Below are 14601 nucleotides of genomic sequence, written 5' to 3' on the forward strand. Positions count from 1 at the left end.
GTAGCTTCCCTGAGGCGGGAAGAGCCCGCCCCGAGGCGGTGCACGGCGGGGCGAGAGCGGCCCCGCTGCCAGCAAGCTGCCGGTCCCCGCCCCGCACGGCCACGGGGGCAGGCAGGTCTCTGCGCCCCCGCTCACCTACCGGCAGCTCTCACCTGAGGCGAGTCCCGGCGCGCCCCTTCGCTTTCCGCAGGCCGGGAGAGCCCGGCCCAGACATCGCTCGCGGTATCAGCACAGCCCTCCCCACGAACTCGCAGCGCTGGCAACGCCGCCTGGGCGCCCTCCCCGCGGGCAAGCAGGCCCGGCATGGCCGCCCTCAGGCTGGGCCGAGCGGTGCCAGGGGAGGGGGTCGCCTGCCGGATGAGGGGCCGACAGCGGCCTTTGCCGGGAAGGAGGCCTACCTGTTGTACCCACTTCAGGGTGGGACATGACAAAGGTTTGGGTGACGGCCACGACTTTACCCAGCCGTTAAAGTGGGCAGGCCCCTGCAGCCATGTAATACCAAAGGGCTCCAGGTACCCCCAGCTGAGCTCTGATGAACCTGAAACACACCTGTAGAATCTAGGCCTTGGGATTCACAGCTGCCTTTGGAGATGCAAAGGCTCGGGCACACTTTGGCCAAAAACAACTAGAATACATCAAACCCACTGCCCTCTTTTTTTGACAAGGGCACAAATGATTTCCAAAGTAAAGTTCAAATTTGAAACTTAATTTCATACTTTTTTCACATTAAGCAAGGCCTTATTATTCTTAAAAATACTTTCTTCTTGAATTCTGAGTTAAAAATATTTTTACTGTCCTTTATTTTTGTAGAAAAAGTTTTCAAAACTGTGCAAAAATGTATTACAATGTCAACACAATTCTTTAAGCTGCTCTACAACATCTACTGTTCCTGTTGGCATGCTGCCAATTTTTTCTAATTCTGCGTAGTTGCTTTTCATTTGCATATTGCTCTATAATCATGCTGGATATTCCTGAAAGGAAACAAAAGTTAACAAAGTTAGTTATTATCAAAGATTATATTACTGTACTCTTTACAAAGCTGAGAAATACTTGCAAGTTTTTCTGTCTCTCTGGCTTTCTGAAAAAAAAAAAAAAAAAAAAAAGTTGAAGATAATACATTTGCTCCCAGAATCAATGTTTTATAGTTACCGATGAAGTTCAGTGAGCTTTTGTTATCGTTTCAACCTTTGTTTGGCTATCATTTCTTCTAGATTCCAAGAAATAAATACAATGAAAGACCATATAATCACTTTGACGTCCATCCCCCTTACCAGCACTTTGCTAATTCCAGCCACATTTATCAAGGAAACAGAAATTTCAAAGTATAAATTCCGTAAGGCTTCATGAAAACTACTCAATGGATAGCAGGTGGAAAGCCAAACTAGTACCTCCCTGACTTCCTGACCTTAACACCACAAAGGTAACCTTAGACCTGCCAGTAGCTGGGAAATGTAGGTGGAGCAAAGTGGTCATAACTGGGCCAACAGGAAGACTTTAAAAAGTGGGAGAGAAGGATGCAGGACACAGTGCCAGTTCTGCTGCTCGTAGCTTCTGTAGGCTGGCATAGAAAGCATTGTTTTATGATTTTAGCAAGTACCAATTTTGCTCCTTTGAAGACTAATTCAAAATGGCACGACTTAGCACACATTACAAACACAAAGACCTTTGTCTAGCCAAAGTATAACTGAAGCAACTGATGTATACTTACTTTGTGTACTCAAGCTTTTACTTAAAAAAAAATATTAGAATCCTAGAACATAAAATTAATGTCTCTTGAGCTTTGGAAACAGTTTTCGGAATAACTTCACAATCTCTCCCATTTGGAAGTACTTATCAGTTATTTTAATATCTTTTACCTCCTGAGATGTGTATTTGTACCTTAAGTTGTCTTAAGTAATAAGACTATTAGAGACAAAAGCCTTTACAGATAGACAAACGGATTCAGCAGAATTAAAAGTTCAGTTAAACTCTGCAGGAGGCATACTACAGAGGTTTGAGAGCTAACGATAGTTGTGATAATTAGAGCACCTTTAAGTTCTGCTGGTGAGCAAAGCAAGAGGCCAGTGGCAATGATATCTGAACTATATTATTATAATCCACATATTAGTCACAAAGCCGCATAGCTTTGGATCAGTTATTTGATTAGCGTGTGACAGTGGCAATATTCCACAATGTTTGTGTTGACCAGACACACTTATGAGTCCAAACTGAACAGATCACAAGTGGAGAGTGTAATTTGCAAGAAAAAAGGAAAAGATGCGGTGACGAAAGTTGAGGCGGACTGAAAAGAAACACTATGTCTGCGTGGCTAGGTTCAGACAAAATGGCCTTTATTGTTTATACAAACTATTTGTATATCTTAGACAGTGCAGGTGTTAGACCTTGATAGGTTTTTGTGTCCTTCTTCTTGCTTGCTATTTGCTGTTGCTGTAGGTGCCCGTATGCTGCGGTTCTAAGCTCTGATTCTTCACACCCTGTTTACATACCTGACAGTTTGTGGCTGTCTTAAAGGTACACGGCTAAGTCTTTGAAGTCAACTAACTTGTCTGCAGACCCGCTGCAGACCCCAACAAAAAGATAAAGAATTAAATTCTCAAAATTGTAAGTCAAGGGAAGAAAACATGATTTAAAAAAAAAAAAAAAAAAAAAAAAGCATAGTTTCATTTTTGCGTAATAGCATAAGAGTTTTTAGGCCCAGGACTTACAGCCTCCACAAACAAGGGACAGTGATTGCCCTTCCTCTTCTGCAGTTCACGTGGGATGAGCAGAAGGTACCCTAAGCCCAGAGACATCAAAAACCTGTAACAATGTGGTAAAAGATCCTCAGCTGCATTAGGGAATGAAAAGCAGGGCTTGTATTGGCAGCAGGAGAGGCCCAAGTGGAGCAAATATTCACTCACCAACATATATAATTTTTCTTCTAAGTCCAACAGCAGTGCGAGCAGACTCAACTTGTGTTGGGAGCTGGAAAGTTGATCCCTCCCTGCTTTTAGTCTCTTTCTATTGAGCATGCTCCTCCACTGCCCCAGTGAGGAGCTGTAGTCTGCTACTGGCTGTGGAGAGGGGCTGTGGAGAGGTGGTGAGTTTACTGAAGGGGAGGAGCAGGATGGTATAAAAGAGGCATGTCATGAACAAGGGGAAATAACTAGCATTAACTGTGAGCTGTTAGGAGGTGCAATATGAAGGTGATGTTAATTCCACCTTGCAGAAAATAAAGGAATTGTATGCTTCTAAAATAACAGTGTCTTAGCCTGAGCTTTTGGCATGGGATGGAAACAGAGGCATAGTTCACATTTGTCAAGTATTAGATTGGTTTAATGCATTACTTGCTTACCAGAGCAAACAATGTACATTTCTTTTGTAATGGGCTGTGGTACATTGCTACTATGATCCTAATGGTTCAGAAAACATAATACCTTAAAGTTATACCTTTAATAACTTTATTCCTATTCTGTAGAGTTCTAACTAATGGTTTGCATACTGTAACTATAACTAGTGATTATATTAAAATTATGCTACAACTAAAACTATCGTTTTAATTATTGCTAGTAGTTTGTGCAGTTAATTTAGGTGGGATTTCACAGTGCAAATGGTCTGATGCAAATACTACCAATACTGCTAAAGTGCTAATTTTTAAAGAAGGTATCTACAGGAATCAGAAATTAAATAGTAGTAAAATAGATATTACAAAAATATGATTTAGCAAAATTAGATGGAATTATATTCTTTAACAGTAAAAATACCTGTTAACAAGATAATTTTCCTGTTGCAAATGTCTTTTAACTCCCAACTACAAGATATATTATTTGTAACATATGTATTTTTTCATAGTGATGTTCTATTCTTTTTGTTTGTTTACAAATTCTGTGTAAATTAATTTACTTCTTTACTAAATACAGACTATATAGTAAATTGATGTTCAGAGCGGAACTACACCAAATATTTTCCACCTTTAGAACTGTTTTAAAATAGCTCTTTTAAAAACTTTCAATATAACTCCATAAAATATTTTTACCTAATTACATCCTCATCAAGAACCTAACCCTGAAAAAAATCTGATCCTTGTACTTATCGCATCAAGAGTAGCTCTAGAAACTTTATTTTCTAACTTGAATTATCTTAATGTAATTTATAGATGCTTATGCGCACCAACTCTGAGATCGCAAACATAAAACTGCCTTTTAAATCTCCTACAAGAGACAAAAGGCTTCTTTAACTTGCTGTTTCTATGTTGGGAAACATTAACTGGAAGAACTTTATGTTAAAAAGTGCTACAGAGATGTGGTTTTAACAGCACAGAAATATATACAGCTAATATACAAAGATTCTAACACCCATACTGCTCATACACTTAATAGTAGAGGAAAGTAACATGCAGTTACTTTCTTTTTACAACATTTCATCTGTTGATAAGTGAGCCTGGAGTATCAAGGCTGTAACATAGACCAGTCAGCAAAATACTAAACAGCTGAAGTTTGAATTTTCAAGTGTAGGAAGAGCATGATTTGAGGCTTTAATTTTTTAATTGTCTTCAAAATAAATTTAGTTACCATTAAGTTCAATTGCCATTAAATTCTTAAATTTTCAACTAAAAAAAAAGTTTAGAAAGGTTAAGTATTAGGAAGGCTTTAATTTTAAATGCATTCCATATTTTCTTTCCCTTCAGTAATTTTTAGAGGTATGCTGATAAGATCTGTTCATTCCCAGAGGAGTAGTTAAATGCAGATTCACTGTTTATGGCAGTTGAGCTAGCTGAAGGGTCTCTGCATGACAGCAGAAAATCTGTGCAGATTTTCTGGTCAGTCCAGAATTCAATGCTAAAAATTACTTTTTAAATATTATAATGGGAGAATTACTTTTTCAATTTAGACTGTTCTCTAAAAACACCAACTAGGGGTTGATCAGGCAAACAGTTAAACGGCCAGAGCAAGGGTAAGGTACACACTAACAGTGATTAAAACAGGCAGACAGTGGCCAGTAACCCCTGAACCCAAGTCAGTAGGTCCTGGAACAGTTTGTCTGAATCCTTGTTTGCAATGTTACCACTGCAAAAAGACAAATTTACCATGTACTGAAAGGCAAAGAAATTAGTACTGTTAAGTATAGCTTCATGGTCTCCTTAATCTGCCATAAATTTTCACTGAATTCAGTGGATCAGGTACTTCACGTCTTGAAAGGTAACTGAAGAAAAACCTGATCATAAACCAGTTTGCTTCAGCTGCACAAGCATCTAACTTGATGCCAGTCAGAGGACTGATTTAGGGCAGCAATCAGATGGGAAAAGACTGGAACAACTTCATTTAGTGACTGTGCTGACTTAATCAAATTTAAATGATCAGGATTTCACAGCATACAACATTTTTGGGGCTGTATGCTAAATTTTCTTCTTTTTCTTTTTCTTTTTTTTTTTTTTTTCCACCTTCATGTTCCAGGTTGCCCTCTGGATTTAGCCAACACCAGTAAAGACATTTACGTCGTAAGGGTTTCTTCCTGTAGCATGATCTTGTTAGAACATGTCTTATAATCACAACCCATGAGTAGGGTCCCATGTTGCCACAAAGGATCCTGAGATTTGGGGGATTTGTGTTAAATCTTCATGCATTAAGCTCTATTTATACTTCATAGCCCCAGAAAAAAATAATTGTAGCTTGACACAGCTTTTAGAAATATAGAGTCTGTTGAGACTCTCATGTTGTTGTGAGAATATCAGAAGTAGCTGTCAGCTGGACTGACAGGCCTAAGGAGCCAGGCCAAGAAGTATTCCCAGACTCCTGACCAGCGTGCTCCTATGGACCAGACACTGAAGCTGTCTGTCTCTGGGGTTAAAATAGCCCATTACAGTGTTAGCTAGTTATCATGCTCCCAAACAGTTCTCAGTATGGTCAGGGACCATACAATAGCTGGTTTGCATGTATACTCCCAGTTTTGGAGGGTAAGACAGTTTGGTAATATGAACATGGTCAGATTCCAGTGGTGTCTCAGCATCATCACATTTACAAGATGGATGCATTGCCTCCTTATCATGATGCCTTCGACTGCCTTAGATAATTGGGCTGAAACATTAGAATATGTTGGGCACCAGTATACCCAGGTCCCTGATATGGACAAGCTGGGTAGCAGAGCTAGGGATCCTGCCACAGAACATGACTGCTGCTCGGATACATATGTATGTGTCTGGGGACCATCAGAAAAATCTCAAAGCCATAGGCTCAATTATATATGAGGAGTCATATGCAGAAAAAGGGGGCTAAAAATGGCTATATATTTCTTATGCTGAAGTTCATAATTTGTAACTCAAGTAATTCACCTGAAAGTTTTTCCCACCTTAAGTCTGTTATTCTGTGAAATACTTGTATTCCAGAAACATCAGGTATAAAGATTGGCATGTCCAAAGGTCCCAAGTCTAAAGTTTCTGTGTGAAAGTGGTTCGTGCATGGAACGTGAACAGGTTAATGCAAGAAGTGATAATGTCTTAATACTTCTTTGTGTTATCTTTGTTTCTCTTGTTGGGAGCCAGAGTAGAAAGACCTTTCACTCATATCCTCTGTGCCTTATCTCTTCAGAGAGGACTTTGAGGCTGAAAGAAGGTGAGCAGCAGAAAGCGCTGACATTGCATAATGCTCACAAACCCGGACCATAAAAAGGGTGTTCTGACTGATTCTGCACTGTATGCAGGGGTAGGTTACAATTGGTCTCGTAAAATATTTTCTCTCTCAAAAATACTGTAGGCATGTTCAGAGATCCCTGCTCTATTCTGTTTCCCATTTAGGCATGGGAAGTTTTCCCGAGTGTAATGATTTGCTGTGGGAAAATCACCTGAGACTTGACCAGGTTTCCAAAATACCAGCTAAGAGAAAGCAGTAAAAAAAGTTACTAGGAATCATCTTTTTCTAAGACATTAGGGCCTTTAATATTTTATTTAGTTTCAGACACTATGGCAGATGGGAAGCTTTACTGACTTCTTTTATTGAGCCTTTCCTTTTTTCTCAGCAAACTGGAAGAAATGGTGTTGCTGAGCACCCCAAGAGTGAGTGGTGACTGTGATGAGGTCTCTGAGCGGAGACAGTGGCTGCTGCCTGATGGCATTGCCTGCTGGTGGAGCCCTGCCACGCTCCAGATGGCACCTGCCAGCAATGATCTGAAGCTGAAGAAACATGTTCAGAGATACTCTCAGGTATAGAACACATGCTTGGGCACAAGGGTTGACAGCTATGCGAGAAGCCATTTACTTTACCGTAGTAGATTTGTTTATCTGTCACAATAGCAAATCTCTAGAATAAAATACCAACTTTCACCATAAAGTGAGAGCAGGTTGGCTTTACTCTTGGGAAGAGACACAAAGAAATTTAAACTAGGTATAAGGATGGGAGGTGTCCTGAGGTCCCTTCCAGCCTGAATTATTCTATGACCCAGTAATCCTAAATTTCCCATTATGGAGAAGTCTTTTCCCCCCATGCTGAACGCTGTTTAATGTTTCAGAAACACTAACTCATTTATCCTAATAATTTTCCCCTTTAAATTGGCAAATATTATCAGTATATCACAGACTTTTGTTTGCACACAGCAATGTCTGGCAGATAATAGATCTTGTTTCCATTTATGTTTTCCTTACCCCATGGACTAAAGGTAGGCAGCCTGCGGAGCAGTCTGAGTCGTCTGCTATCCTTCACAGTAGCTTTTGTGCCTCTTCCCAAAGGTGAAGAAAGCACAGTGGGAAACAAAATTTGTTTGTATGGCCATCACAAGGCAACTTTTATTTCTTGGCACACAGGCTCCCACCTTAGAAGCATGCGTAATGTAACTCAGGAAATCGAGTGTATGTTTAAATGTTTGCAGGATCAGTTCAGAGTAAGCCCCACAACAAGCAAAAAGTCAAATTCAGCTCGCATTTTAGCTTTAGCTTAGCAATCAACACAAATCCACCTGAAAAAATGTGTCTGGGAGAGTTCAGAGCAGTAGTGTCCCACCTAAAAGATGGTCATGGAAATATTTTGGATTTGTGGGGGGTTCCTCCCAGCAGTTAGGTATCTTAGAGGACAGAATTTTTTGCCGAAACGAGGGTTGGCTGGCTTTTTCCTAACCGAAGGCTAAGCATGCCCAAGCCGATCGTGGCGGCCAGCAGAAGCACAGCGATGGGATCAATTTTGGGAGCGGCACAGAGCCTTTGGCCTCCTCCTCCGCCATTTGCCGCAGGGACGGCCCCTCACAGCGCGGGGGGCACTGGCGTCGGCAGGCGCTTTGCGCATGCGCCAGCGCCGCGCACGCCCTGCCCCCCGCCCCCCCGGCGCCAGCCCCTCCTTCCCCCGGCGGCTAGGCGCGGTGCATTAGGGGGTCGCGTCCGCCGGCTTCCCCCGTAGCAACGCGGCTCGGGCTGGGCCTGGGGCGGCCGGTGCCGTGCTCGGAGCGGAGAGAGCGGGCCGTGTGCCGCCGGCGAACGGGCCGTGTGGCAGCGCGTCAGGGCTTTGGCATCGTCGCCTTGGTTCGCTGAGCCTCTCGCCGGCCTGCCGCGCTTTGCCTTGGAGCGCGGCCTCGCCGCCGCCCTGGAGGCGCGTCGCTGCCGGCGGCCCCGCTTCGGGCGCTGACTGAGGAAACCCGGCAAACCCGCGGTTCGGCTGCGGGCCGCGGTGCGCGGTGTGCGGCTCGGGGGAGGCCCCGGCCCAGCGGGAAGCAGCGGCGGACGTTCTCCCGCTGGAGCGGGCCCGGCCCTCGGCAGGGTGCGCAGCGCTTGGTCCTGGCTAGGGCTGACTCGCGAAAGGGCGTGTGCTTTGCGATACAGGTGACATCAAATGTTACCTTAAGGTTTTTATGCAGATAGGTAGCCAGGCAAAGAGGGACCTCCTCTGTGGTCTTTCCCGCACTGAGGACGCTAAGTGAGGGCAGCCCTACTAGACACTGAAGTATTTGTGAAGAAAGACATTGGCACCCTGGCTTCTTTAATTCTAGTTTGCAATAACCATTTGAATCATATGAAGGACGTTGCGTGTCAAAAATAGTTGTGGCTGTGCTGATGCACAGACACAGGTGAAGGAAGGAAGATTTGAGACTGGAAGAACTGTCTTTCATGAGACTGCTATGGTTTGGCCTAATAACAAAGGCAAACTTTAGAATGTGAAAGGGTTATCTTCAATCTGGATTATCTGAGAATGTAAAGATACTGTCCTAAAAGTAATACAGATAAGATAATTTAGTTTTAATGATAAATATCTTTAAAACCATTTTTATAAATACCTAACAAAACAACTCTCTGAGATGGTGCCATTTACCATTTTTTATAGGTGAATCCTAGTTTTTATGACAAATTGTAGTTTATTTTTAATTCTAAAGACAGTGATTTAAAAACTAAAATTAAATTGGAGCTCTTCTGAACTTGGGCAAACCTTGTTATTATTTATATTTTACATTTTTAAAGATATATATAAAACCACTGAGATAACATTTGGCATGTTAAATGTTTCACAGAAAAATGATGCAAAATGTGCATCTGGCTCCTGAGATTGATGAAGACGATCTCTATTCTGGCTACAATGATTATAATCCCACGTTTGACACAGAGGTAAAAATATTTGCTGTTTCCCATCTTTTCCCATCCATAAGATTGTAACTTCTAAGTACAAGATAAGAACATCTGGGTATGGTAATGTACAAATGTACTACTGCTTTGAAGTGAAATTTTCTTTATTTAGCAAGAAATTAATATAAAGATTCACCAGGCTCTTTTTGAGTAGTTATTTCTTTGATAGTTTTCTATTCCAACAAAACACTTGTGTGCTTTTTGTAGCAGTTCTCATATGCTGTAATGGTTAGAATCTACAAAGTATAAAATCCTAGTTATTTGAAGGCCATATTCACATTTAGGCATGTTCAATGTGGTGTTTCCCAGACAGTGTGCAGCAGGAGGTTTTCTGACAAAAGAGGGTACTTACTGGTTGGTAGGTCTCTGATCTCTTGCTGTGCTGCGGCTGAAGGAGGTAACAGTAGAGTGGAGTCCTGCAGGTCTCTGCAATTGGTAGAGACTTAAGGTAAGCCTGCAGACCACTTTCTGGTAACTGCTGGTGTAGTAGCATTGGAACAACAAAAGGGGGTTATTTGATCCAAACCTACCACCCTGCTCAAAGCAGGACCACTGTTGCAAGACTTGGCATCTTGTATGAAATCCCAATGCCAAGTTCGTGGTAGTTGCAGTGTGACCTTAGGGATATGAGAACTCTTAATGTATTGGCATGACAGGCATCAGTGTTAGAATTTAGAAATAGTGCTAGTAGTAAGCTTTTGGACAGAAATAAAATTTTCAGGTTACATCTTATCACTCAACCTCTACTGAGAAGTGTGTTTTTATTTTTCATAGAATAATGAGGTTTTACATTTCTTAATGTAAAATACTAAAAAAGATAGACCAAATAATATAATTGTTATTTATTGTCAGTAAAACCTATCATTCAGCTATCTTCAGGTCAATTATTTTTGGAAGAGTTAATTTTTTACCCATCTGCTTTTAGTGGTCCTAAGATTCTGAAATTGTGAGTTTGGGTGTTGTGGTTTTAAAAGGGTTGATGTTTTTATTTTATCTTTTCTAGGATTTAGAAAATGATGTAGCTTTTCAACAGGCAGCAAGAACAAGTCATGGTAGAAGACCCCCTGTAAGTACCTTTTAAAATACATTGCAGTAATGTAGACCTTCTCTAGAACCTGAGCTGTAATTTTGGCACTGATACAAACTTGTCTGCGGAACATTGTATCTTTTTTTTTCTTTTTTTCTTTGTCTACCATTAACATTAAGATACAGACTTTAGTTATTTGTATGAAAAATAAGTAAAAAATTAGCAGAGCACAAGTTCCATTAAGTTCTGGAGTTAAGCTAGAGCAAACAAGGAACTTTGGTTGAAAATGTGTATTCTTGTTTGATAAAACAAGATAAAACCTTGTTAAAAAGCAAAATGATATGTTCTGAAAGGACTTTGTTTAATATTCTATACATAGAATTACTGGCTCTGACATACAATTACAAGGTTGAGATACATACTAGACAGTTGGATTTAGAAATCTGAGTATTACTATTCTGACAATTTTCCCCTCCATATTCATGTAATTTATATTAATTTTCTTACCTTAATTTAGCTGTGACTTAATCAGTTTTCAAAACTAGGTATAAATTTGGCACCTGCACTTCAGAAGTACATACTATATGTCTAAAGAAGAGCTGGAACTGACCAAATGATATTACTGCTTTGCCTGAATAATCTGGTACTACAATCAGAATCCTTTCTATCACAATTGAAGCATTATTTCTGTGAATTCACTATAGAAACTATATAGAAAGACTAACAGTTAACGCATATAGGTCTTAATTGGTGGGAGTTTTTTGGGGTTTGGGTGTTTTTCCACTCAGGTGACAGCCAAAATTCCTGGTACATCAGCTTCAAGACCTTTAGCTACTGGATTTGGGGTAGGTTTTTGTTCTGTTGTATTCTTAATGAAAAGGAGGTATTTACCAAAAACTAAATTTGCCATTTAATCCCTTGCACAAAGTGAGCTCTTCTTATCTGAGTATGTCTTTCCAGTGAACTACATGTATTTGTTAATTTTAATTAATTCACAATAATGCACCTGGTCAAGGCATGGTTACTGACTTTTTTTCCTCTTTTTTTTTTTTTTTTTTTTCTCTTTCTCCCAAACCATACTGCAAATCAACTTCTGTACTGCATAAGGTAGTAGATTCCAAGGTATTAACCTGATTTTCTTGCAGTGTGGATTGTTATTTGGGCTTGGGAAGGTTTTCTGGAAGTTGAGGTGAAAGTCTTAAAAATACAGGCTTTGAAATCACCTTTCAAAATAAAGTTGGTTATATTCTTTGGTATACTTAACCTACTGTAACTCTTAAATCACTAATACATTAACCTGGTTTGTTGTGGAAACTGAAGTTACGCACTAGTGATGTATCCACTATCCCCTCATCCCAATACATTTTTAACCTGTTGGCCTGTATCTGTCAAATTTGAAAAGACAGTGCTCTTAGATATAAAGTTCCTGAAAGTTTTATGACAAATAAAGAAGAGATGTCATGTTGCTTTAGATCTCTCGTACAAGTTAGCTGGGTGACAGTTTCATCTAAAGAACACCTACATTCTATTATGTCATCCAAATACAACCTTTTACTCTGAACCTTCTGTCACCTGCTCTGCATATATTCCTTTTGAGTGCTTTTTAGCAGTTGTATTTGCAGATGTTTAGTGTAGGACTACACTCTAACAGGAAAAGCTATCTTGTTAAAGGAGTGCATAAACATCTCAGCCTTTATTATCCTTAGGAAGTGCTTTTTTATCTGCAATAGTAGAGCTGGAAACATCCACAGTATTGTCCACTCCACACCAGCACTACCTGTTTCACTTTGGAGATTTGCTTCTCCTACACTACAGTTCTTGTTAATGTAGATTCAGCCTTAGCAGAAAAAATGAAAATCATGATGGGATGGGTAGTGGGTAAAATAGTAAAACATAGGCCTCTGACTTGGAATTAGGAGAATGCTTTTTCATGGCTTGAAACCCCTTATTTTTGTCTGTATGATATATCTGTAGCAACCTTTAGCACTTACCACTAAATATTTAACGTTTATTTCTTTACATTTTTAACTACTACAGAAGGACGGTATATGACATGTCAGCTAATAGAAAAGACCCATTGGCACTTTGAAGTTAAATTGTATTTATTGTAAAATAAATGTGCATGGAAGTATGACTTAATCTATCGCAGTATTAATCTCTTATCAGCTGTAGTCAATCTTCCTGAAGTATTTTGTGTAAATTATTTGTTCAATTTAAATATAGTAGTTTCAATAATTTAATAATGGAAAGTACTGCTGCCTCAAATTTCTGTGTAATTTTTTTTGGAAGGTCTGACAAATATCCAAACACATAAAAAAACCATATTGTGAATTTGTGCTAACTGAAGTGTCCAACATCTTTAAGTCTGCCAGGCCCTGGTAGTATATTGCATATGAATAACATAAAAGGGAACTTTGCTATGAACTTACGTGAGAGTTAGATAGACTTTTAAAACTCGGTGTTGGGAAGACTGCACGTAGCCTTTTACAGGCTTTTAATACTCTGTGAATGCTACTTTCAAACATTTACTTATTTTTGTAGTCAAAGACAACTTTAACTTCATCTATGGGAAGACCAATGACAGGAGCTATACAGGTAAAACTTTAAATATTTATGTGTTGTATTGATTTGGAACAATGAAAATTTCTGATAAGTGTTTATGTTTGATACAAGTATTTAGAAGTTTATTGAAATAATACAAATATTACAGTGTTTTAATTTGTCCTTTTTTGAAAATACTACTGTCAGAAGGCATGAGGGTTGTGATGAGTATTTTATTTGAGCACAAGGCTGGAAGCAATACCAGCGTAGTGCTCTTTAACACTTACTGACATGCAATCAATAGTTTTTCATTAAAATAGGGAAGAGAAGTAGATTCTGGTTTTCATGTTTTTTCTTACGTACTCTTAATAAGAATCTGCAGCAATTTACCAATTACTTTCCTTCCACAACCATTAAGCATATTGACTTAACATTAAATATATCTATAGTGACTATATTCTTTTGTCTCAGCCCAGGTGGGAAACGGGAATTATCAGGGAGCATCAAGACTAGGGCTAGTCCCTAACAGGAGACCCAGGAGCCTAGGGGGAAATTGCATAGCCAGCAGTGCCGGGGCCTCACCAGCCAGGACCCAGTCCTACAATACCTGAGCAAGGCAAATAGGATCCACCCAGAAATACTGGCCATGTCCAACCAGAAGTTCAGAACATAAGGCAATATCATGGTGATGAGGCAGGTCCAAGGTCAAGCCAAAAAGTCAGTGCATGGGCCAGGGTTAGAACCAGTGATTGCTGGCCAGGCCCATAGTGACAAGGTAAGGCTCAGATCAATCCAGGAGGTCAGCCCTCAGTTTGAAATCTGGATCCAGGGACTCTGTGGCCTGGCATAGCTTTGGCTGATGTAGAAATCAGTAGTCTTCCAACAAAGCTCAGGCAGAAACCGAGGGATCATAGTTGAGCTTAGATAAAGCTCCTGGACGTGTGGGTATGGTGTGTGGCTGGAAGCCCCAGGTGAGTCTGGTCAGGGCTGTTAAGGTTGGTTAGTGCACTCAGTGTCCTGACAAGAAAGTTTAATAAACTGGCATGAGGTGGGGTCAGACATTCTTGTGTTGGGAGGCATTGTCTGATAAGAAGTTACAAATAAATAAAAAAATTGTAGTTTGTGCCTCTCTTGGTTTGGATTAAGTAAAACATTCTGATCCATAATCTCATAGGATTCTTTTTATTGTCAATAAAAATTAAAAAAAGCAACTGAGTTCTAAAACAGTGTGACAGTAAGCTAGAGTACGCTACAGATCTCAAGACCAACAATTCTTAAGAATTTCCTAAAAATAATTTGATTTTGAAATTAAGTATTCTGAATATGTATAAAATTTACACAAAGTAGTAGGTGTTTCTTTGTGTCAGTTACAGTTTCCCAACAGTGTTTGCTCCCCTATTTTGTAGACAGACAGTTACGATCTATAATAGTTGAGAAATACAAATTTTTAAAAAAATACTCA

The 14601-nt window shown here is 40.0% G+C and overlaps 1 protein-coding gene and 1 long non-coding RNA gene across 9 annotated transcripts in view; one reads left to right on the plus strand and one right to left on the minus strand.

Moving 5' to 3' along the window:
* Positions 1-769: 769 nt before the first annotated feature.
* On the minus strand, positions 770-2986 carry LOC129735466 (uncharacterized). Its single transcript, XR_008731147.1, has 2 exons — positions 2901-2986; positions 770-2799 (listed from the first exon to the last, which is right to left on the minus strand). It is a non-coding gene; the product is annotated as an uncharacterized LOC129735466 (long non-coding RNA).
* IFT88 (intraflagellar transport 88) overlaps positions 2940-14601 on the plus strand; it is a 57083-nt gene continuing 45421 nt past the window's right edge. Inside the window, exons 1-6 of one of the 8 annotated variants that reach the window (XM_055703360.1) lie at positions 2940-3079; positions 6991-7174; positions 9460-9553; positions 10575-10637; positions 11387-11443; positions 13140-13193. In XM_055703360.1, coding sequence (XP_055559335.1) covers positions 7155-7174; positions 9460-9553; positions 10575-10637; positions 11387-11443; positions 13140-13193 — 288 coding nt within the window. In that variant the 5' untranslated portion in view covers positions 2940-3079; positions 6991-7154. Of the gene's footprint in view, positions 3080-6990; positions 7175-8335; positions 8871-9459; positions 9554-10574; positions 11721-13139; positions 13194-14601 lie in introns of those variants that run through there. The other 7 variants (XM_055703362.1, XM_055703363.1, XM_027815592.2 and 4 more) reach the window with 7 other exon arrangements.

Source organism: Falco cherrug, chromosome 2, assembly GCF_023634085.1.
Source record: "Falco cherrug isolate bFalChe1 chromosome 2, bFalChe1.pri, whole genome shotgun sequence".
Lineage (NCBI taxonomy): Eukaryota > Metazoa > Chordata > Aves > Falconiformes > Falconidae > Falco > Falco cherrug.